The sequence below is a fragment of the Cavia porcellus genome, unplaced genomic scaffold (assembly GCF_034190915.1).
Source record: "Cavia porcellus strain 051 isolate PalLab524CR breed Dunkin Hartley unplaced genomic scaffold, mCavPor4.1 scaffold_16, whole genome shotgun sequence".
Classification (NCBI taxonomy): Eukaryota; Metazoa; Chordata; class Mammalia; order Rodentia; family Caviidae; genus Cavia; species Cavia porcellus.
In genome coordinates this window covers 65,054,272-65,080,688 of record NW_026947499.1, presented here as the reverse complement: position 1 = coordinate 65,080,688, position 26,417 = coordinate 65,054,272, and the positions used below count along the sequence as shown (strand labels likewise).

Here is a 26,417-nt window from a genome sequence, read left to right as displayed (position 1 = left end):
CATCTAAAATACTGCAAGCAGAGACCACTATTATGTTTTAAAATTTTCAAATACCAAACCATCTTGATACAGTGTTATACTTTATAATTGTCTTTGTATTTGGTCTGTATAGAGTTTATACTGAATATTACTCAGTTATCAAAATGTTTTCTCTTTTATTATTTTTAATGTCTATATTATATTGCTTCCTGTATTTATTTTTTTTACAATCATTGTGGTTATTTCTTAAAATGTAGTGCTCCAAAGAATGAATTAATTTCTTAGCTCTCAATAATTCAGGCAGTTTCATTGTACCTGACAGCTTTCAGGTGTTCAGTCAATAGTGTGCTCTTCCAGAGCAGTGCATTGGAGCAAGGATATGGCTCTACTGCATGATACTCCATGCAGTCAGGAAGCAGAAAGTTAATTTTTTATTCATAAAGTATGGTAGTACATCATAGAAAAACAGATAAGCACAGCTGTCCTGTCCAGATCTCATCAAGTGTCACCTTAGAAACTTGGTTTAACTAAGCTTGTTAAAAATAAAATACAGTTTTTATCTTAACATTTAATATTACAGAAATTTGTATTGCTTCTGTTCTCTTTACAATGTATTTTACCAAGAATACTTGAAACTTTTTAGAAAAAACAGTGATACATGAATCTGTATTTTCTATCCAAATACAAGCACTTGATATTTTAAATGCATAATCTTTTTTTTTTTTTTGTCATTTTGAAACAGGGTCTTATTATGCAGTTCAGTCTGGCTTTGGGCTCACTTTGTAGCGCAGGCTGGTCTTGAACTTGGCAGTGATCCTCCCACCTCAGCCTCCTGAGTGCTAGGATTACAGGAGTGCGCCACCACACCCGGCTTCATAATCATTTCTACATAGAGAGAAATGTGAAAGACTTAAAGAATATGAGCTCAGAGAGGATTCTTTTATTTTTATAAATGTAAATTCATGAAGAATATTTTGAATACATTTATGCAAGTTTAATGTTTATAGTGGATCTAAATAACCAATAACTGTAATACTTATAATATTTTTAAGTATGTTACAAATGTCTGATAAAAGTTTCACGGATAATCACATTCCATTGGAAGTTGATATTATGGAGATTTTTCAGTGATAGTTTAAAGAACATTTATTAAAACTATTAAGCCTTTACAAAGATTCTTTTTAGTCATAGGCCTTCTTAATATAATGAAAGAAACAAATATAGTAAAGTACGTATCAGAACAAGTTTGTATATAATTTGTATATAATTTTGAATTTGTATATAATTTCAGCCTGTTCATAAATTCATCAGGGGTCATCAGTCATTTGATAAATCTATGAACAGACTAAACTCTCTATAAATTTTAAAGGTTAAGATTGTTAGTAAAGTATGTGAGAAGAAAAGAAAAATGATTATTTTAATATGATATAATACTTTCCATTGGAAATCATAGTTCTTTATAACTTTTAACTACTTTTTCTTAACCACTTTGCACCAATCAAGTTTTCTTTTTACTGTTTTGTTTGTTTTGTCTTTTACAAGAAAGAATTTCACAAGAGAATGGCTTTAATTTACCCCTTCACATTTAATTCCAGTTTTGTAATTTGTTATATTGAGTTGATTTTTGACATACGTAGATATATCTGGAAAAAAATTCCAGCATTTAAGAAAAGCACTGAATATAAAGCTGACAAAAATAAAAGGGATCTTGTTAAGTATATTTTGGTAAATTGACACATGATTTTTAAAAGGCACAAAATATTTGGCATGAAACATAATCATTTAACATGTAGCTTATAACGTATTTTGACCCTTTGACCTTCTTGAGAAAAATATTTATAAAATTACAGTGTTAATCCACCTTAAGTGTTAGATAAATTGCTTCACATAGTACCATGCTGTCTATAATTGTAATATGGGACAGTTATGAAATTTTTTTAAAAATGTCCTAAGTTTTAAAGTCTCCCTATAAAAAAATAATTGAGACTTTAATAATTTTGTTATTTTGCAATACCACCAATACTCACAATATTCCTCAAGTGTAAATATAATGCTATGTTTTGGGGGGCAAATTGGAAAATATCTTATTTTAAATTTTTGCTATTAGAATTTAAATTTATAAAATATAAAATTTTTATCAGTAATTTATCAGTAATCATTCTTTTTAAAGTAAAATGTTTGAGTTTTGGAAGCTGTAGATAATTTTACTTACAGTAACATAATGGGGACAGTCACAGGTGATTAACTTTTAATCTGTATTTTTATTTTTCTAAAATCATGCACGTTGACAGAATCATATTTTCTGTTTCCAATTTGTGTTAAATATTCTATTTTACTTGATAAATTTGTTTTATTGTTTAGTTTGTATACCTATAATCCAGAAATAATTTCATTTTTTTTCCACAATATGCAGCTGAGAAGTAAAAAGGAAACCATCAAAAACTTTGGCAAATTTACAGTTTCTACACTTACACTGAAGTTTCTCCAGTTACTATGAGAAAACAGAGATGCAGTTTCTTGTGCAAGCAATTACTTCTGCAATGTGCACTTAAAAATTCATCATTAAGAAGTAATGAAAAACACTATGAAAATGTGTGTAATATGTAATTATCTGGCTTTTTGAAATTAGTGATAAATTAATAGTAAGCTATTTGAATTTTGCTTCTGTTCTTGGAATCCAAGAATAATGATGATAACCTAGCAACTACAATTTTGCTTGAGAATAAAGGGATTCCACTCATGACTTTGAGTCATAATATTAATTTGGAGATTTTTAATCTTTGAGATTTTTTAAAAAATGTCAACTTTAGCTTATTTGAGACTAAATACAGTATAGTAATCATTTCTGGATAGTAACAATGACATTATTTCACACAATCTGAAGAGTCGGAGGTATTCTCCTGATTCAGTTAGTTTTGCAAAATAAAGATTTAAATGCAGCCACATCATATGCTAAAATATTCTTCTGTAGAGAAATTAGATGTTGTCTTGGCAAGGTTCATTCATTGGAAGTGGTTCAAAATGCATCAGGCTAGTAGCTCTTGGGAAAAAATCATCAGTGTCTGGTAACCATCAATCCTAAGAACTTCACTATATTAGAAATTTCAAAGCTGTTGAAAAATAAATGTCAGAAAAAATGGTGGACAGTTTAGCTGATGTTACTGAAAGTTGTTTCTATTAGAAACTCAGATTTCTTTGTATTGCTTTAAGCTTTATTTATAAACATAGCCATTTGTCTGTCTCAAAACTGGAAAAAATAAATGATTAGGGACCCAGAGGTACTTGCACAGGAGACAGAAGATCGCTGTATTTATACGTATTCTCTATTGCGTATGACTTTCTGTAGCTATAGCCCACATTATCAGTAATTTTGTTTCAGTTCCTAATTACCCTCTTGTAGCATACTGTTTTGACCTTTTACCTTTTGTCAATTAATTAATAGCTTTCTGCTTTCCTAACCTTGCCATTAAACCATCTTCCTGTTATCACTGTTTCTCATCTCTGAAGCAGCATTTTCAAAGCAAACCTGTATCATTGCATGATTGACACAAGTATGATGCCAGAGATGGAGATGGCCTTCTAATTTACTGAGTTTAGCAGAGTAAAACATTTGATAATTTAGTTCTAAAATACAATTAAACACTTAAATACAAATTTCAGACTTTATGTGTACTTAACACACAATAAATGTTACCAATCTGCTTAGTTTTAAAATTGGTGTAGGTGTTATTTATGAAGGATGGGAGGTCACTTTAAGTTTCACAATAGCAAAAGTTGACACTAAATGCTTTATAAATTCCTCATAAGAGGTAAAATAAGCAACCAAGTCAATCAGATATATCATCACATTTTCATTATCTTTTTTTACAAATCTTTTTGAAACCAGGTTTAACTATGCAGTTCAGGCTACCCTTGTACTCACTTTGTAGCCCAGGTTGGTCTCTAACTCACAGAGATCTTTCTGTCTCTGCCTCGAGAGTGCTGGGATTATAAACATGTGACTCTACACTCACTCTCTCCTTTAACTTTTAGTAGCCCTTGACAGAAACACTACCATATCAGTCACCCAGACATGCTGTGTACACACACACACACACACACACACACACACACACAGATCTTAGCTGGTGTGGTGAGTCAGTTGCATCACAAATTCAAGTTTGACCTACGACGCTTAGGCCTTGTCTCACGATCAAAAATAAAAATCAACTGGAGAAGTAGCTGAGAGGTAGAGTGCCCCATACTTCAGTTCTCCTATCATAACATAAGTAAATGTATGGATTTTAAAAAAAAGCTTTAGTATTTATTATGAAGGTTTAAGCAGATTTTTATAGTTACATTGCTTATGAATTCTAAAGGCATATTTCATATTTTATCAAAAGCTGCAAATGTTGCACTCTAAGCAGTGGCTCTTGTTGCTTAGAAGGTTCACTGATTACTATAAATTCAAGAAATAAAAACAAGGTATCTTTTTTTCAAAAATTAGGAACTGTTTATACATGGTTCAGAGTCAGAAACAGTCTATTTTTAGGACTAGCAAATATTCATAAGGTATTGGTAGAAATTCATGATATAATGAGAATGTCTCAAAAAGTAGAGGGTGCTCACTTAAGCAGTTTCTAAGTTACTCATGTTAGCTGAGGCTATTAAGTATGTGTGCGCATGCATGTAAGCTTGTGCATATATATGTGTGATGTGTTAAGTATGCATATATTTTCTCCATATATGTACATGTAGCTGTTAATTAAATTTAAAAGGTTTCTCACAACTTTACTTTTACATAATAAGTTGTGAATCGAAAATATTTCACACAGCAGAAAAAACAGAATACTTAATCTCTTGTTACTGACATTTGTGTTCTCCATCTGTGTGATTTGAGCCATGTTCATTTTTAGATTAACAATCGCTAGTGTTATACCTTTGACATTTTAAGAATTTAATAATTATGTGTTATTTCTAACTTTTGTGTAATTGAAGTCATTTCCAAAGCATTGAAACCTTAAACCATGCAGTTCCTAAAGGTTCTTCACATGTTTTAATAGGCTTCCATTGTATGTTTTGCAGCAAGCTTAGTAGTGGAGGAGCGAACAAGACAAATGAAAATGAAAGTGCATCGATTTAAGCAGACAACAGGGTCTGGTTCTAGTCAAGAACTTGATCGCGAGCAATATTCCAAGGTAAAATTAGTAGATTCCGACCAATAGAAACTCTTCTAGAAGTATACAGTGGCTGTATAGAAGTATACAGGCAGGAGTAACAAGCACTGAGTTACATATGATAAATGACCATTAAATGATACTCTTGACAATGATTTTTTCCAAAGCCTGAAAAATCTCTCTTTTTTATATTTCTATAAGATATAGCTTTTCTCAAATGTTAAACTTGATTATAGTATTTTTTATAAAAAGATAGTATATAAGTATTTGGTTATTAAGTCACTTAGTGATTGTCAGTCAAATTCACAGATGTAAGTCAGATACTATTTTGTTTCTTAAATATGATTTAAATATTGCATTTAATATATTAAGTGTATAAATCATGACCTTAAATGATAGTGGTGTTGATATTGACTAATGAGATTTGTTCCTGAAGGACAAAAATTATATGATGTAAGATTTCTTATTGTCTTTACTAAGAAAAGTAATTGATTCTTGTCAGAAGCAGAAATTCACATAATTTCAAGTGCCTGTCAGTGTTTAGTTTACATTTCAATACTATTTTCTAAGGAAACACTAAGGAGTTTATAAATTGGTAGCTAATAAGCTAATCTTAACTAAGAGAATATTATATCATGAAGCAATTTTACATACATTTGGTTTATTTAAAACTCTTTTCTAAAAATACTGCAAACGTTGCGGCAGCTGTTGGCCATCCTTTATTTTAATTTGACATACAGACTCCTTTTTGGAAGTAATGCCCCCTTATAAATCAAATTAAAACTGCAGTAAATCAATATGGTTACCTTGAAATATGGACTAAGAAAACTATTTTGAAATCTTAAAATAGATACTAGAAAATTACCTATTAATATTTTGAACTTGAAATATGACCTAGAGAAACCTGTGTTTTAAATAATGGAAGTTGTTCATTATACTTTCAGAAATTCAATAACTATTACAAAAAGTAGAAGTAATTACAAAATATGATTTATCATCTGGGCTGCTACAGAGTCATATGTGTTGGGTACAATCTGTTGCTTCATACCTTAAGTTAGATGCAAAGCATTTCCAACCGAGAGACTCGGAGGGTCACTGTGATTCCAGGATGCCACCTCTGAACTTTTTAAAAAGTAAAGAAAGTCAGGAAGATTAAAAAAAAAATAGTAAGCAGAAGATCTTAATTTCCTGTAGAGTTGGTGATTCAGCTCTGTATATCTTTCCTGGAGTTTATTTTTTTTTATAGTATTATCAAGGAATCAACTTACTTGTCTGTCTTTTTTATGAATATCATCATGAGTTTTGTTTTCTTTGAGTATAAAAATGCGGTACAAAATTGGCAGCATGATTAGAGATTTCTTTTTATACACAGATATACTTATTTGTAAGACTTTTTAATGTAAAATGCTTCGTTAAAGATTTCTTAGCATTGGGCTGGGGGTGTGGCTTAGTGGCACAAGTGCCTGCCTGGCAAGCTCAAGGTCCTGAGTTCAATTCCTAGTACCTGCCCCCCAAAAAAGATTTCTCAGCATTATGCCAGAGGATGATAGCAAATAGAGCAGCAAAGGAGATAGGCCAGGATAGGAAGCGAGAGAGGTAAGTAAAGGAATTAGGGTGAAATATTGAACGCTGTGCAACCATCTTAACTGTCTCATGTATACCTGTATTATTTTTCTTTCTCCTGTTCCTTCTTTCTCCTTTCTCCCATCACACTTTAGCTTTTTTGAACAATTTCTCCTCAATTCACAGTATCTGTTGTACATTTTGAATCTTACTTACTCATTCTGTGTCTCACCCTAGTGAGACAGTATGTTTGCACAGACGGGTCTGATAAGGGCCCTCTTTGAAGTGATTTCCTTCTCTCTGAAATGCACACATTACCCAGCTTGATTCAAAGTTTCTTATGTTGCTTTTAATTTATATCTCAATAGTCTGTCTTTCTTTCCTCCTTTGCATAGTTCCTATTTTCTTTTTCCTCTTCATTGCATTTGATATTTTTAAAGACCTATTAATTTCAAATATTTTGCTGTTATTTTTACTGAACATATTGATAATGGCTGTAGTACTTAAATAAAATTATAGTTGATAATATCAATTATTTTAAAATCAAAGATATTGTAGTCTTAAAAACTTATAAGAATACAGGAAGTATGCAAGATAAAATAAGAAATGAATAGATGGTTTTTTAAATTTTGTATCTCAGTAAAATATACTCTCCTTAACTTTGCTCTGCATATTATGGTTGAATGCTTCCAATAGAATTTTAATTAAATTTTATTAAATGTTTAAATTGATATGTAAAAACAAAAATCATGAACATTATTGAGATGTTAGAAAACAGTTTCTAATAACCTTTAGTTTAAGTTTAAAATTATGAATTTAATTCAATAATGCAGATTAATTTGGATTTTATTCCTTTATTGAATCCTTTTTAGCTCCTTTATTCACTTTACATTTTAGATACAGCAGTATACAGTAGTTGAAAATTCTTCCAAGTTTGAAATTAGCTAACCAGTCCCAAAATGCTTTTTAGTAAGCACAAATAGAACTAAATTTTTTTTCAGAGAAAAAGCATTTGAGATGATTATCATTTTTGAGCATTTTTTAAACCTGGCATTACTTTTAAAAGGTTGACTCCAGTATCTACCCCGTGTAAGAAATTAGTATTAAATTTGCCTTTTAAAAGATGTGAACCAGCTTTGGTGTATGAGAAATGTGTCACCTTGCTATTTTTTTAATGTTGTTATTTCAAGATACGTGCTTCAGTATAGGTTGAAATTGATAATTGGAGGGTGAATTCACATTTAGCCACTCACATTTAAAAGTGCACTTATGTTCTAGTAAACCACGAATAGCACAAAGACTAGTGTGATGGCTTTTGTAGTTAGCTCCTAAGTGTTTATGATTTTTTGCTTCTAAAAACAGCAGTCCTATAAAAAGTCTTTCTATCCATTATTTCCTTGGTCTGTGATCACTGTAAATTCCTCTTGAGAATATTGTGTTCCTCAAACTATACTTAAAGTATTTTCTTTAACATATTACATTGTTAAGTAGGAAAATTAATAAATCATGCTTGATGAAAAGATAAGTGATTATTTAAAATTTAATGTGTTTCTGGAAACAGTAAATGCAATAGTAACAAACAATCATAGCATTATTTCATTTCATTCACATAACCATAGCAAATTGTGATTTTGTGTCAGAATGACAGATTATCCCAATATAAAAAAACTTACTATGACATCCTCATTTTATCTCTTTGCTCTAATAGCAAAGATCTATATGCAAGCAAGTTCAAAAAGATGGCTTATGGAAAAGGAAGGTTTCTTTAGTTGAAATATTTCGATTTACATACATATCTGTATGTTATTTATTATCCTTATTATTGGCAATTAATCAAATAAAGAAAACATTGGAAAAACAAAATGCTGGAAAATCTCCTATGTCTAGATAAATTCTTAGAGCATTAGACTTCAGTTGTTTCCTGTTTTCTCATTAACAAGATATCATTGCAACCCATTTAGAAACATTATGATTAATATATAGTGTTTCCCCTTTGTCACAGTAATTTTAAAACCTGTAATCTAGGAATTGTTTTTGTACCCAGCAAAGGTTAAATTAAAGTGCTGCTACACATCTACACTATAAATGAAAAACAGTTCTTATTGAAAGGAGTGATACCCGTCAGGATCATGGTATTAGCTGTGACAGAATTTTCTGGTGATCTAAATTATCATATCATTGTCAGTAAGTTATTTTAAATCATTAACTTATGTAAATATGAAATTATGTAGCTAAACATGAATCTATGTAACATGAAATTATGTAACTAAACATAATAGCAAATGTGAGTTTTGTTTGAGTTTTAATAGCATATGACTTTCAATGATAAATACAACTAAGAAAAATTCTTTGAAAAAATGCTTTAATAGATAATTCATTAATTGTGAATTCTTTTCAATCCTGATACAAAATTCTTTGACTAATATGTATATGAGGGTGAAAATTTTAAACTAATTTATGAGTGTTTTAGAATTAAACATCTTATATGAAGAATTATGAAGTAAATCAGTCTTTCTCTAGGAATATTTTTAAAATACTATAATTTTTGTACATATGAATGCAGGATTCAGTAGGAATTTATGTGATAATATTTTGGCAATACAGCCCCAACTCATTAAAACTTTGATATAGAGCTTCAGAGAATAGACTACTTTTTTCTGAAAGTTTAGTGAATATCTGACATTTTAAAAGCTTTATTGTTCATAAATCTAAAATTGTGTGATAGGGAATCTAAATACTTAAAAGTTAGGTGAGTTTCAATTGTGTAAGAAGTTTCAGTACCTTAACTTTTAGTACCTGAGATAAAACTAACATATACTATATACTTTAAATTATACATAATTCAATAACTTTACTGTTTTATGTACGTTACTTCTTGTGAGTGTAACATGTACATACTACAATAGTATATAGGCAATCACTTATGTGGTCCATCAAAGTATAATGTGAAGTAGAAAGTATAGATTCACTGAATTCAGTCTTCAGCCCTGAAAAATGAGAGGATTTCCCAGGCTAATTTGGCATGATTTGATCTTATACTGTATAATTCCTAGAATCTTAGAAAGTGAGTGTTAAGGCAAGTTTAAAACATATTTAAATATAAGATATGTATCTATTGACATATTAATAGAAACCCTGTATTTCACTTTTGACCCTGAATTAATAGTCTAAATCTGAAAGTGTCTAATAGAAAGCAAGGTGAGATGATCTCACTGTCTCCATGCTCCCCTAGGCTTTCACACAGCCTTTTTCTGTGTAGAGGTGTCTTTTGAAGGAAATTAAGAGCATATGATGTCCTACAACGTGAAAAACGTATAAGTAAAGTACAAGTTTTAGAAATCATGAGCAAGTACATATTGAAAGGTGAACTCAGTCTGTACTATAAATACTAAGTGACTGAAACAGCCCCGAGTGAAAAGAAAGGCAAGAAATAAGAAACTGATGTACTGGAAAAAATAATACCATTTCAGATTTAAATCATGTCCAATAATTTGTGGAATTTTTCACTTAAGCATTTAAATTTTCTTTTGATCTCTTTAAGCCACTGCTTATTATTGAAAGTATGTAAAAGGTGTTATATTGGAAACCATGTGTTAGCTAATGTTTGGATGATTCTAGAATCCATACCTACTTTTTACAAAGCTCCATTTTTTTCTAGTGAGGGGTTGTGTCCTTACCTCCCCCTCTCTGTCTCCCTTTGCTGTGAAGTGACCATGGAGCTCACCCTCTCTTGTTTTTGATCTGTAGTATAATGTACATAAAGATCAGTACAGAAGCTATGAGAACGTCTCTGCCAGATCGTCAGACAGCGACGTCAGTGACGTGTCTGCTGTTTCCCGAACCAGCAGTGCCTCTCGCCTTAGCAGCACAAGCTTTCTGTCTGAGCAGTCTGAGCGCCCCAGGGGTAGAATCAGGTGAGTTGGCAAAGCTGATTGTGTTTACTGGGTCTTTACCATCTGTATGCAATGCAGCCAGCTTCCACAGAGTTCTCTCTAGGATACGCTTTAAGGTCAAGTTGCAAAAACATCTCATTAAAATAGGTAGGTGGATCACGTATTTATCAAATACTGTGTAGTATCACTAACAAAATACTTTGGTACTGACTGATGTCAGAGTTTAGTCCTGACCACTCAGCCACACTTTCAAGAGTTTCTTCTATTATGATATAAGCCACAAAGCATCCTTTTATCCAGCATTAGAAAACATTTTCTGTAAAGAACTATGCAGTAAACGTTTCAGACTCTGCAGGACAGTATTCATGACATTCACTCAACAATATAATTGTAGTATGAAAACCATATAAATAAACAAGCAGGTCAGATGGTCTGTCTGTCAATCTGTTTTGAAGCAATAGTGGACTACATTTTCCCCAGAGGCTATAGTCTTGGGGTTTTTTTTTTTGTTTTTTGTTTTTTGTTTTTTATCTATTCTTCAATTCCATGATAATGGTCAGTCCATTTTCAGGGCAGAGTATAATGCATATGATAACAATATAAACAGCCCTACATCATGTTTATGTGAGTTGTAAGACATTGGATTTATTCTTCCTGGGTTTCTTTACACACCTGGATTCTTACCTTTTGAAGAAAATTGAAAACAGTCATCATACTGTTAACAATTTCAGAGTTTGGTAATCTGCAAGAACAATTTCAACTGTTTGTGTGTTAGAAAGAGAACAAAGAACAGAGAAAGCTGAAGCCCCTGACCAGAGGGGGACTATGACTTTACCCAAAGGGTGTGGAAGGCCACCAGTCATTAATGCAGCCAGTTGCTTTGTGAGGCAAATGCCAGTAAACTGATCCACAGCAAGTGAGCTGTGTCCTGATGAGAAGCAAAAGACAGGAGATCATGCTTCCTGATTCATCAGCTGTTTTTTATTTGGTAAATGTGTTGGGGAGAGGGCTAGATCTAAAAAAGGCATAAAGAGTTTCTTAATGATAAATTGTTTTCTTTTTCACTTTTCTGTGTCCCACTTCTCTTCCCTTCTGAAACTCACAAGAACTGAGAGTTTGTTTTGTGTAAATGGATTATATAAATTTAGGTGCTAAAGCTAATGGTTAAATGAGTTTTCCTTAAGCTAATATAAGAGCTATTTTTCTTGTAATCCCATACCTAATGTCAGTGATTGTGCATATGTGGTCCTCATTTGATGTTCAAAAAACAGGGATGGACAGAGAAAAACAGACACAAAGTCTCTGGTACGCGGAGGCTAGTTATCTTTTACACACACATTTTCCCTACATATCCCCTTAGCACACAAGCATTCATGTGTTTGCATGTGTCCGTACATGCACGCGTACACACACACACACACACACACCACAGAGCTAGTTTATTTCTATCATCAACCCTGGGGTAAAAGCCCAGGAAAGGATTGGGAAGAACACCAAATGTCATAAAAAAATCAGAATACTCATAATGTCTCCTACTGTGAAAGCTAACTCTACTACATATGACTGTTGTTAATACAACACTGTTCATTTGTTTATTTTAGTAACTAACATTGTGGGTCTTATATGTTTACCATTAAAAGATCAGTTTTGATGATGGAGTATTTCTATATCATGAGAAAAAGTAGCAAATTTTTGTGTTCCTTTCCTGTGTAAGGAATTTATTATTTCCTAAAACTACCTTAAAGTATAATACTTCTGCCATATAATCTAAATTATGTGCCTAATAGCTTAAAATTATTTTTATATTCAAATTCCTTTAGTATGTCTTGAATCAGATTGTTACATGATAAGAAGTGTTTTATTAATCATTCTTTGTATAATTTTTATTTTGGGAATCAATGAAAGGACTGAGCATCCCCTAAAGCCAGTAATTAATGTCCTGGAGATCAAGTTAGTATCCAAGGTTCTCAGGAGTGAATGTGGGAGGAAACCATCTGCTGTGATTTTATTCTTATTACTTAACAACATTGTGTGTAGTCACTTAAAATCCCAGTGCTTTCTACACACTGCTTACTACATTTTCCTCTTGATGATTTACCCTGCACATTACTTTTTTGAAGAATTAATCTTTGCAGGAAAGATACGACACAGGGCCACTATGAGGCAATGTAAGGGCGATTGTGTGAACTGAAAAATAGCTTCCTTTCCTTGGGCACCCACCAGAGGAAGGGTGCCCTGGTGGAAGAGATCCAACTGTTTTGCCCACTCACTTGGTAGAATAGATTGTTCAAAATGGTGCAAAACATTTTTCAGGTTTTCAGTTTAAATTTATAGGAACTCTGTAGTTGGAAAAGAAATATAATATCATCTGTATTAGGGTAAAAGACTTCTACAGATAGAATGAATTAGAAATTTGTCTTAAAAGATGTTAAAGAGAATTAAAAACCATTCATAAACTGAAGGATGGTTCTCATAATATAAAATAAGCTGTCTTTCAAGATAATAAGCATCAACATAAATTTAAATGTCTTAGTTATTTAGATTCAATCTGCATGTACCTTTTCATCTGAATGTAGTGTTAGCTTAAATATTCCTCAAAAAATGTTTTTTCATCCAAATCCAAAATAGACACAGTATGTATTAATATATGTGGCAATAGTGATAACAAAAATATACATGTAATAAAATCAGAAGTAATTACATGGTGTATATAAATTATCTGTCTTTATTTTTGTGTCTAATGAAGATATTCACCCCAGAAAGGAGCTAATTTTTTTTAATTGCTATGAGCATTTTTAAAACTCATATATCTCTTTCATTCAACTCAGAAAAATTTCAGGGATTTTAAACAAAATAAATCCTTAAAGGTAAATATGAGCATAATCATAAAATTACTTAGCCATCATATAATTTTAGGAACTTTTTAAAACTTTTCCAAATTTGTAAGTTATGTTTTCTCAGTTTTACCAAAGTTGATATTCTATACCTTGGTGGATTTCTTAGAAATCAAACTCAAAAAGCAAATAGATTTTAGTCTCTTATTACTTTCTGAAAGAGTATTATCATTATTATGAATTATCCTTTTGTGTGTGTGTGTGTGGTGCTGAGGGTCATACCCAGGACTTGTGTACGAGGCTAGGCAGGCACAGTATCACTGAACTGGTCCCCCACTGCGACTACCATTATTCACTACACACATAATTTGAAAAATGTAAGCAGTTTTGATAGAAGAATTTTCCTCCATGGATAGTTACTTTGCAAATGTAAATTTACTAAAAGTTGACATTGACCATTAGTAGAGATATAAAATAGTAAGCATACACAGAAAGAAATGCTCTTTTATGCATTTGGAGTATTTTTAAATGGTACAGTTTAAAACTTCTAATATTTCAGATTTTACTAGAGAGTAAATACGAAAGTTAGTATCTTCTGCAAAACATGAGTTACATTTGAAAAATATTGCAAGAATAATTTCACATGCCCTTCATTTCACAGTAGTTCAAAGGAAATACAAAATAACACTTAAAAATTGTATTTGAAGTTTTGTAATTGTATTAATTTAACTGCAGAATCACTTGCTGTTTTAATGCACATAATAAATAAAACTTGACATGCTTCTAGTTATTTTAATTGCTAACATCAAATGTGCTGAGGAGTGAGCAAGAGAGTTTATTTTATCTATCCAGACAAGTGTTTCATGCTTGCCTATTGTACTATGGAAAACAAAGTTTGCTGAGGTCTACAAAAGTACTGAAAAGGAACTGGGAAATATGCAAATTAGATGACAAGGGGAAGATGAATCTGCATACAACGAAAGCCATAAAGAAAAATATATTTCAGTTATGTTTTAATGTCTCTATTCATAACACCATCTTAGCTTTACTAATCAAGGTTAATGAGCTATTTCCGTTATTTACCTGTGATTGGATTAAAGCTATAAAGATACAGAAAGAACAGCCCAAATGCTCTTTGAAAATATTACAGCAGTATGGCAAATACATTAATGTATTACAATGTAACGGAATCAACTACTGCATTACATATCTAGGTTAGTATACCATGTGATGCTACGAATTATTGCTTGAGCTGCAAACATGTTACATAGCAGTCTTGATTATAGCTAGTTGCAGAACCTTTGGGGCAGGTGAGTATCTTTTCCTATGTGTATTCTCCTTGTAAACCCTGAAGACTACTTCATAGTGAAACAAAACTGTTTGAAACTGGTCCATCATCTTCATTTTTACCTTTATACTAAGCCACGTTATTACAGATTTAACATATAGATACATGTTTAGTTAAATTCTGAGAAGCTTCATGACTTGCTGTATAATAGACAATGAACATGGTCAGTTATGATAAGTAAAGTTTTCCAAATTTAAAACAAACCAGGAATATCTTTTCAAGGTGAATTAATTTGTGGAAATGATAATTAGATTTTAGTGACTACTTCTACTTTTGGGGAGAAAATAAGAAAAAAGTTGTTCGTGGAATTTTAAAACACATTGGAACACACATTGTATGTATTATACATTCCTATAGTTTATATCTTTTGTTTCAATTGAGTTTGATTACTTCATAACAATTTGAGGTTCTTTTACACTTGGTAGTTAACAGAGCATTAAACCTCCTTAATGTAACCAATTTGTGGTATATTAAGGATAAAAGACATTATGTGAGATAAAAGAGATTACAATCATGTGATGATTGTAAAACATCAAAGATGAAAGAGGAAAATAGATGGCCTTAAGGAAGTCTTAGGTGGTGGAAGAGTATATTTATTTTCATATTGGTGAAATGACTACTAACTATGTTAGCAGTATTCTGTCCATTAGTAACTCATTATTTAGTGACCTCCCAGGCATGAACGTGGGTTTCAATGTTAAATACTCATTCAGTAGGCAGCTATTCACATTTCTGCAGCTGTTTACCTTTTAGAATGGTTAAACTATCCTTTTGTCATGAACCAGTGCCTCTCAGACTTCACCTGTTTTGTGTTACTCTCCATAGTTTTTACCATAACCTGTGTAATACCTGAATTTACACTTGCTATAAGAAATTCACAAGGATGGTCTTTTGAAGTCTCTGGTTTTGATTAACCATCCTGATAATATTTTTCAGTTAATATTTTCTCAGTTAACATAACATAATATTTTCTCAGTTAACAAATACTAATTTATTCATTCTCGTTTATCAGGCATATGCTTTAAGATACCCAGAAGAGCAAAGTAGTCATATTAAAATGTGTAAAGAAACGGGACTCAAAGATAATTTTATCAGTGAACAAAACAAAAAAACAATAAAGTGATGATGCCTTAAACATGTTATCATAGTCCTGAAAATTAAACAGATACCAAGAATGGAATAAAGCCTGTTAAGTATAAAATCTAAAGCAATGAGTTTGGAAATAAATGTATTCTTTCATATAATCTGTGTCCTTCTATGTAAAGTTAAAGTTCTCAAGTGCAATAACATGCATTTCATCTGCTGCAAACAGGAAGTGTGGAACAAAATGTGCAGCAGGAGAATAGAATGATTAAGGCCTTTACGGTAGTTTTTTCACTGAAACTGTGGTAATTGTTTCTTACTGTAATGTACTGAACAACTATATATTTTACAATCCCTCAGCCAAATTACATTACTCTCTGAAATCAGAATAGTTAATAATTAAAGAACAGGAATTGGTTCTCACATTTGACATTTTTCCCTGGAAATTAAATCACTAGAGTTCTTTGTGCCGTACTTTGGTTTGAAAGATGTGCTTTCTAAAGCAAAAGTATGTATCCCACTTTCTAAAACTAAGCCATTTCACAAACTTTGATATATAAAGCAAACAATAGTATGTTTGCTTTAGTTGAAGCTATTGGAATCCTGCAATCTAAGTATCTTGAGTATTATGCTCATCTTGTCGGGTTTTTTTAAAGTGGACATTATTCCCCAGACCCCCCTCTCTAAGTCAAATCTTCGAGATGTTAAGTTCATTGTAACATCTGCATCCCATGGGAAAAACTCTTAAAAACCTCCGAGACAATAAAGCTGAATGCCTCCAGAGTGAAAGCCAACATTTAAATGCAGTCAGCTCACTGTTAAGTCCAATTTAAATGGAAAAATTAAATAGTAATAATCAAAATTCAAATTCTGAAAGATGTTGTGCCATATTATAGGGTAGTCATCTGGCCTCTAAAATATTTATGGATGAATTCTAGAGTATAAAATAACTCATACTTCATATTATGCTTGTAATAACTAAATTATACTCACCAAAGTTCTGAAGCTTTATTTTTTCCTCACACACATCTGTGAGGAAGAGTGGCAGGTATAGTGTTCAATTTTCAAATAGGTATATGCATAATATACCTGAGTTATGGGCCAGCTGGAACTGTATGGTGAGACCCTGTCTCAAAAAAACAATAAATAAATAAATTGATCAACACCCTCAGGAAATCATAGATATTCTTCTCCTAATTGCAGTCCACACATGAAATTTTAATACCATAAATTCACTGTATCTATTTCTATAAACTTTCAGGAGATCACTAATCTTACATTTTCTAATTTTGTCTCCTCTCGTTCCTCCATCAAGATCCGCTAATCATGGGTAGTATCACTTGCATTGGGAATACAAGTTCAAGTGAGTCATCCAGTCCTATTGATTTTACCTCATAAATAGACCTCAAAGATTACAAATACCCGACACTTTTCTAATTTTGTTAGAAAATACTAAAAACTTCATCTAATATGAAACTCAAATAACCATGTCCCTAAATAATAAAATATAGAAAAATAAGTTTCAAATTAAACGTAGTCTAGCCTAAAATGAATGAAACTGCTTGAAGCAAATATTGGACAGATGGAAGAGTTCTCTAAACTAAATGCCACAGCCTTGGAAAGCCAGTCAACAGTGCCTAATAGAACGCAGGAAGCAGGCAAATTTTAGCCCAGGAACACTCTAAAATAGTCTGTTATGTCTCAGAATACTGCCTGGCATGGACTCCACGAGAAACACACAAGCATGTTTGCACTGTGTGCTGAGGCAGGACCCTCAGTGGCTTGGATATGGTGTAGTCAGTGAAGCTGTTCTACCTAGTTGGTTGGAAAATAAATTGCTAAGACACATTTACACCATGTGTCGCCACTGCTCTCCATATGCAGATAGTGGCCAACATGACCAGTCTGATCATTTTACCCTTTTTCAAAGAAAATTATTTCATTGTTCTTGACATGACAGTATAGTTTGTATCAGATTTGCATTTCCAAGTATAAAACTGCGAAAGCTAAGAGAGAGCAATAAACAACAAAAACCATTTGAAGGCATTTGAGAGTAACAAAAGAGCCAAAAATTTGATGAGCTTTACACTTTGAAAGAAGGGAAAATACAAAGTAAGTGCTAAGTGCCATCTTGATCCCAGTTTCCTCTTGCAGATGCTTTCCAGTTTGGTGTCAAGCAAACAGCCTAAGCCAAAGACAGTGGTCCTGCTAAGCTGAAGATGTGGATGTCTCACTTGAGAAATTGTTAGAGAAGCCAGAAATCGTGAATGATTGCTTCACAATTTGCTGAATATTTCTCTAAGCTAGTGAGTTATGTATCCACATGGAAAGATTCCAAGAAATCTAACCTGCAGCAGCTGGGAGGCTAAAGAGCTGCGCAGCGACACCCCGTTAACTGCTGTGAGCTAGGAAGATACATATTAGACTGAAAGTTCTACAGTGTTAGAGGGACGTGATAAACACCTTCGGTTTCCTGTACAAATCACAGAAGGGCCAAACTCCTGGAACAAACACTGACATTCCGCTAGAGCTTTAAACTGAACTCTGCATAAAAGAAAGATGAAATGCACCTATGAAAATTACCCTTTTTGAAGAAAATATTAACCATCTAGACTGTGTGCAGGTGTTATAGATAGGGTTAGGAATTTTGAATTTTACCTAAGAGAAAAAATGACTAACTGAAAAGCAACAAAAGAGTTTTCAAATAGAGACTTTAAAATATCCATGATTAATATGTCCAAGAAACCAACAGAAAGTGGATGCATTCAGTAGTCCTGGATTCCATTTAAAAAGTAAATGATAATTCTAAAACTAACAAGTGGAAACACAATTTAAAGTAGTTTTAATGGCATATTGGAAACAGCAAAACAGGATTGTATGTAGCTTGTATGTAGAGAGTATATAAACCAGTGGACAGAGGAAAAGGAAGAGAGAAGGTGGAGGAGACAGTTAAAGACGTGGAACATGGTAGAAGGATCCAGTTGGGACCCATGGAGAGGGAAGGTCAGAGGCAATGCCTGAGTACTGAGATACTGGCTGGGAGTTTGTAAAAACTGATAGAAGAAGACGTCAAATTACAATATTAAAACCTATAAAAATCCTATAATTGTGAGTGTGAAAATGATCTAGTGATATCGCAATTACAGTACAAAAGATGGGAGAAAATAATTTCTTAAAAGAGACTCAGGGATTAAACAGAAATACTATATTATCCTCAGCACAGTATAAAACTTGGTTGAAATTATATGAGATATTATAAAGCCCAAAAAATCAATTCAATGACTAACAGAATACTAGAATCAAAGATAAAAAGCTTCAGTCAAATTTTGTATGCTTCATAATGATTTCCCAACAAAAATATTTTTTGGACAACAAATAGATGGATGGATGGATGGATGGATGAAACGATGAATGGATGAATGGATGGATCCATCTCAGAATTCACGCATAACAGACCTGCTCTACCAAAAATGCAAACAGAGTTCTGCTTGCAAAAGAAAATGATAGCTGCTGGAGCATAAAGGCCACTCACAAAATCTCTCTTCAGCTGTGGTCAGAAAGTCCTAACCAACATTGGGCCTGCACTATGCCAGTGTAGCAAGAAGAAATGAATAAACCCAAGCTTTAAGGAGCAGAAATGAGTTAACATTGTCATTTTTATAATTTGTCTGATTATTAATGTAGAAAACCCCAGAACAACCTTCAGAACAACTATTATAACTCTCATAACAACTATTATAAATGAGTTTAGCAATATCATTACATGCAAGGTTATTATTTTAAAAAGTTTTATATATCAGAAGCAAACCTTAGGAAATTAAGTTTACATAATGCCATCAATATGATATAATCAGAAGTGTGGCCAATCTAAAAGTTTGAGACCTAGAAACAAACTAACAAGATGTGTGTAAGACCAGAACACTGAAGATTTCCCTCATGTCTTTGTTGAACACATCCTTTCAGAAAGAGATGTTTTAGGCCCGTGTCTTTTAATTTTTTCCAAGTTATGTGCCAGCCACCTCATACTGGAATAATAAAACAATTGCAGTATAATTTGGTTGTCGTATATTATGCATCACTTGTGTATCTCTTGGTAACTGAAAGTCTTTTTAGTCTATGATGGGGAAAAGGAACTTGTACTTTTCTTTTGAATTTATCATTTAAAAATTATTCTGTGACATTTATTTCTGGATTTATTTCCATTGCTTAATTTATTATAAAATACACAATATCTTTTGTATTTTAATATCTCTGAAATCAGCATATATTTTACCATTGATGACAAGTCAGTGTTCAATTATCAGTATTTTTCTAACAATTTTGTAAAATAATTACCTATCTTAATGATGACATCTTCAATTTGTTTGAATATGTATAAGTTTTTAATTGTCTTTTCCATTTTGAGGTTAATACCGTACCAAATCACTTATATAATTTACATTGTGAACTAACCACTATTAACTACCGCCAGCAGCTTCACTTCCTGTACTCATCTGTGTGAAGTTTGTAAAATTCTGCTAACTTTCAGAGTAGACCCTTTTCACTATTTCTAGATCTAATATAATGGAAGCCATAGAAGAAATACTAGACAGGTGCAGGCTGTGTGTGTGTTCTGCACATGAATTACACACTAACCAATTTAATTACTCTTGATATCAGAGAGGTTTTTTTTCATACTTATAGTTCAGTGTAGTTGTGTCATTTTACTTAATTTACTGGGATAAATTTTAGCTCATCCATTGAATAAAACCAATATAGATATTTAGGAAGGGATTTCAGATTAACTTTGTCTGTCCATGAGGAAACTATCCTTAATCTTAATAAATAAAACAAACTTATGTGCCTATCCTATATAATCTGCCACCTTAATAATATGTGAGAAAAGACATAAACCTGTTTTTGAAATTGAGATGAAGTTCACGTGCCATAAAATTCACTTTTAAAGTTTGCAGTTCAGCATGCTTTGGTAGTATCATTATGTTGGGCACTCATCACTGCCAGCTAATTACATAACTTTAAAGATCACACCCCAAAACCCACACCTACTAGCAGTTACCCTAATTTTCTCCCTCTAGCTCCACTCAGTCACTGTTTTATACTCAATCTTCATGAATTTCACGTTTAGCTATTCCAATTAGATGGAATTGAAGCATAGGTAGGCTTTTATTTCTGGTTCCCCCACATATGTTCCCGAATTCATCCATGTTGTGACATCAATATTTCTTTCATGTTTTATGTTGGTAATATTCCATTTTGTGGGTATACCATTCTTACTTATCCATCAGCTGATTGAATATTTTGATTGTTTCTACTTTGTGACTTATGAATGATGCTGATATGACCATTTGTATGTGTATTGGCGTAGATAATATATTTTCAGATTTCTTGAGTATAAATTTAGTTGTGAAACTGCTGAGTCACATGCTAACTTTGTCTTTAACTTTTCAATGAAATTGTCAGATCATATGGTAATTGTATGTTTTACTAGATTTCAGTTCAGTGAAACTGCAAAGCTATTTTCCAGAGCACTGGGCATCATTTTATATATCCATCAGAAATGCTGAGGGTTCTGATCTCTGCAAATGTCCATCAACATTGGTTACTACTTTTTTATTATTAGAGACAATATAGTACATGTGAAGGGAAACCTTACTGTAGTTTTCATGAAGTTGTTCAGGCAAAATTATCAAACTATTTTGATATTTTCACTTTGTGGATTTAGATCTTTATATGAAAATTCATCCAGTTTAGAAATTTCTTAAGAATAGATTTTTATGAAAAGCTTATATATTCAAAGAATTAGAAAATATACAGTTTCTTCACTAGAAATTCTTATGTTATGAATTATATTATGAGTTCTTATGATTCCCTTCCTTTAGAATCATCAAGGTACTTGTTTTTTCTGTGGAGATCAGTCAAGACAGTAGTTCTATTAATGTAAGGTACTTTGATATCCAGTAGCATCTCTAGGTTATGCACAAAGTAACTGAATTTTTAATTACCCACTGAGAAAACTGCTACTAGTTAGGAGAACTAAATCTTCAGTTTTATTACTCAATCATAGATCAAAATTAGCAAGTCTAACCCTAAACTTTGCAGGATTGGTTTTTTGTTTTTCATTGTGCCCAAGACATTTAATTGAGTGATATGAGCTTCTAGAGATATGAAAATAGACATACAAAAGCTAAACAAACCAGATTTTCTGGCATCTGCTATGCAATTTTGATATCTGTCATCCAACAGAAATTCATCTGCAGAATGATTCCCTTTTTTTGCTGCCACTAGTTAATGCATTGTTAGTGAAAAGCAAAGCAAAATCAGAGCCAAATGCTCCAAGGATAAGAACCAGAAGGAAACAGAAACAAAACACACATTGGAAACCAGAATTAGAAAAAAAACATAAACATTAACTGTAGAAGCCAAGAAAGCATCTCCGAGCTAGAGCGTCCAAAAGTGCCCTTCTGGTGCAACACATTTTAGTTAAGTTCATTTAAGCATCTTTAGTAGGTGCTTTACACTAGCCAGTTTAATGCCCATGATTATCAGAAGAAAACACACGGCAAGTGCTGAAGGTTTAAGTAGCTCATTAAAGAGAAAGCCAGCAAAATTACAACCTAGTTCTCAGGATGACCTGAGACAGTCTATATAAATAGAAAAATAGATGGATTTGCATTTAACTATGCACACATATGTGTGCACACACAATCCTTGGGAAAATGGTGTGGTCTTGAAGGTAAAATTAAAAGTGGGTAATTTCTATGTCAGTAAGGCCATGACACACTGTGTATTCCTCTCCACTGGGTTAGAGACTTTGGATAAAAACTAGTTTTAGTAAAGTGTACAGAAAAACCTGACTCATTAATTCAGAAGTTGAATATGTTATATATATAACATTTGAAATTTTTAGGAAAAAAGTTCATAGTTTGAGGGAAAGGGAAGATCAAAGAAGACAGTGTTTTTTATTTGAATTGTAAAGGTCAGTTTTATCATACTACCCATAAATCATTCAGCAGTGGTAAAGGTGCCATAGCAAATGTGGTAATGCATAAAGTTCATACTGATACATAATATCAGAATGTTAATATTACTCACGAAGTAGAAAATAAAGGTCTGGGAGATAACAGTCGTGATGATTATGGAGAAACTCTGGCAAACTTTATAAGGCTCCAAGATGCATCTTAAAGGATTCTGGAAAAATAAATGAGAGGGATTGTTTTCCAAGAAGTGTAACTGAAAAAAATAGGCGAAGAAAAGGGGAAGTAGAATGTATGTTTGTGCTAAAGTCATGACTTTCAATTGGCTACATTAATCTGACGATGAGATTCCTAGGTCGACAGATTTCAAAATGCTTTAACAGTTTCTCATTGAACACAATAATATTCTAGGGCCAGAGATACGGCTTAGCATCACAGTGCCTGCCTGGCAAGCACAAGGTCTTAACTTTGATTCCTGATACCAAATAAATAAATAAGTAAATAACTTGGGCCTCTTCCCATTTGCAAAAATCTCTCTCTCTCTCTCTTTCTCTCTCTCTCTCTCTCTCTCTCTCTCTATCTTTCTTTATTTTTAAAAAGCAAAGCAGAAAATAAAGGTAGAAATAATACATAATTTTAAAAAACAAATCAACACTAATAAATATATTACACATTGTTATTTTAGAATTAGTTGCTCAAATTAAAAAATCACAGCATAAAAAATGAACAGATAAAGGGAGGGAGGAGTAGAGGAAGGGAAGAAAATATAAAAAGAATTAAAATGTGTTATGCACATGTAGCAATCCCCCATGATGAACGTAATCATTATGTATTACAAATATGTAGCAATAAAAATTAATCAAAAACAAATAAATATTCTAAATGCCTGAGGAAGTTAGATACATCTGTGTGAAAATGACTTGAAGCATCTAAACACATTTAGGGGGAATCATGTCTCAAAATTTACTTACATTGCATTGCTATCAGTAAATATCCATAAAGATGTTTGAAATTTTCCAGTTCATTTTAAATATTTTTAGTGTATAAAGATGATAAAAGACATTCCTGATATTCTTAAACTTCATAGCTTAAAAAACATTGTACATATTTCCAGTGCTGTGCTTTCTGTGAAATAACTGTAAAATGCAAGTTCAACTCTAATAGAATTCCAAATTTGTAGAAGCAATGAAAAAAAGAAGGTACTTGTTAATTAGTTCATGTGTTACTGTAACGGGAAAAGTAATCAGAGAGGTTTTTAATAATTATTGAGGGAACTGTGCTGAGATTGATGAGAGATAAAAGACTACTATTTTCCAAGTTGAAAGTGTTTCATTTTGGATGGGCAAGGAGACTGAAAAATTTACCAAATCTCAGCATCTCTGGAGATCCTCTATCAGATTTCTGCAGGTAAATTACTATGAAAGTAATCAATTCCACAAGCATCAGTTTTGGACCAAACATATAATTCTGTCCTCATTAATGTTTTGAAAAAGAGACTACATAAAAGATCTAACAAAATAATGAGATATGTAAATGACTTAAATTTTGTATTGATAAGCTTATTGGAATAAAACAAAAAAAAAATCCTGTTATTGAGATTTTGAGGTAGACCACTTGAAGAAATGTCACTAAGAACTAAAACTTCTAAATCATTCCTATCAAATGGAAGTTCCAATTTTCAATTCTTAATCCATGAAAGATAATAAAGACTAGTCTTGTGTCTTTTTTTTCATAGCTTTTAAGTTCTCCCAGTCTTGCTCTTCTGTCTTTTTGAACTTACTAGATACTACTTTCCTGATAACTGGAACGTTTATCATACTTCACAAACATGATGCACAATTCCACTATTTCCTGTAATACTAAGATTTATTCTGACTTACATATTAAGTGTCATTGTTACTGATAAATGGTTCTGTATTAGCACATACATGTCTATATAGACATGTGTGGTAAGGATCATGTAAGTTATTTTTTGCAAATATTTTGAGCAAATTTAAGAAGGCCATTGGATAACATTTACCTCATAGGAGTGATAGTGCTACTTTTTACTGTATTTTTAAAAATCTAGAGACTACTCTGTTGAAATGTCATTTTTTAAGACATTGCTTCTAAATAAATGGAGAATGGTAATGTGATCTTAAAGTATTTGTAACTGTATAATTACTCTTCATCTGGTTTTTCCACTTTAAAAAAATATGCCTGGAATTATTTCAAAAATAAGCTAGATTTAGTGTTTTGGTTTTGCTGACCTGTGATTTATGGTTGCATATATGTTTTTACTTTGTAAATATAGTTCATTTACCCCCAAAATGCAAGGCAGACGGATGGGAAGCTCAGGAAGAGCCATCATGAAGAGCACCAGCATGAGCGGAGAGATCTACACGCTGGAGCATAACGACGGCAGCCAGTCAGACACAGCCGTGGGGACAGTGGGAGCCGGTGGAAAGAAACGGAGATCCAGCCTGAGTGCCAAAGTGGTGGCCATTGTATCTCGAAGAAGTAGAAGCACATCTCAACTTAGCCAAACAGGTGAGTTGAGTGAACTCAACGTAAACATCTCAAGTTCTTGGTGGAGAGACAAGGGTTGATCTTCATGCTCTAGCATGTGGCAGGATCATACTTTGTGTTTTCTTCGTCCTTGCCAAGAAAGTTTATTCTTCTGTCTCTGGAAACCCGTTAAAAGTATGGTTTTCTTTTCCATGCAGCTCTCTGAAGTAGGTATTCATTAATCTATAATGTGATCAGCTACTTCCCTTCAGGTTAACAGACATTAAGGCCATGTTTACAAATAAGCAAAGGAAATGCAAAGAAGTGTTAGAGGTCCAAATTGATTCATGTGCACAAAAGCAACAGGATTCTCCTTTTCAAAATGTTCCATAATTGAATCACCTATAAACTAGGCCATCTCTAATTTTTTATAGAAAAGAAGGTCAGTTGTGCAACTCGAAATATGGTCTGCAAAGTACTGTGTGAATATAATTGAATCTGTGTTTGTTATAGTTTCAATGCAAGTAAAAACCCAGGAGCAGTTACATTTTAGAGAAATGGGCTGGTGAATTCATGCAAAGAGTAATGTTTTAAAACAAATCTGTGTGCCACATATTTTCTGCTGCTTATGTATCTTAAAAACTTTGTATCTTGAAGGTATATACAAAAAAAGCAAATGCAGAGGGGCTTTATGTCATAAAATATAATCAAACGCTGCTCAGAGTTGCATAACATTCGCCCATACATATTATGTAATTTGTCACTGTGCATAGTCTGTGTTAAACCAAAGGTAAGTGAAGTAGTGAACCAATTTAAATTGTCAACATCATTTCCCCTCCATATCTATCAGTTTTCTTTTTCTGTTCCTTAATGCAACAGCCTTGTTTTTCTGTCACAAAATTTACTGATATGAGAAAGCCTTAATAAAATCCTTTTCCTTGCTTACCTGGCATTCAGAAAGTACCTGTTTTAAATTATATGTCCTGCTAGCTATATTGAGAAGAGGGAAATGTAGGGCCGTTCACACACTGAACTAGTACAGTACGTGCAGCAGATGCCCCGCACAGAACCTTGTCTCAAAAATCATAGGATTAGAGTAC

General features: G+C 32.5%; 1 protein-coding gene across 50 annotated transcripts in view; it reads left to right on the top strand.

Moving 5' to 3' along the window:
• Rims1 (regulating synaptic membrane exocytosis 1) overlaps positions 1-26,417 on the top strand; it is a 426,672-nt gene that overhangs the window by 344,078 nt on the left and 56,177 nt on the right. For 31 of the 50 annotated variants that reach the window (XM_063226953.1, XM_063226950.1, XM_063226981.1 and 28 more), the window contains 3 exons: positions 5,044-5,156; positions 10,446-10,612; positions 25,124-25,359. The exons of 11 other annotated variants lie outside the window; for them this stretch is intronic. In XM_063226953.1, coding sequence (XP_063083023.1) covers positions 5,044-5,156; positions 10,446-10,612; positions 25,124-25,359 — 516 coding nt within the window. The remainder of the gene's footprint in view (positions 1-5,043; positions 5,157-10,445; positions 10,613-25,123; positions 25,360-26,417) is intronic. 8 more of the 50 variants (XM_063226983.1, XM_063226979.1, XM_063226974.1 and 5 more) reach the window with 1 other exon arrangement.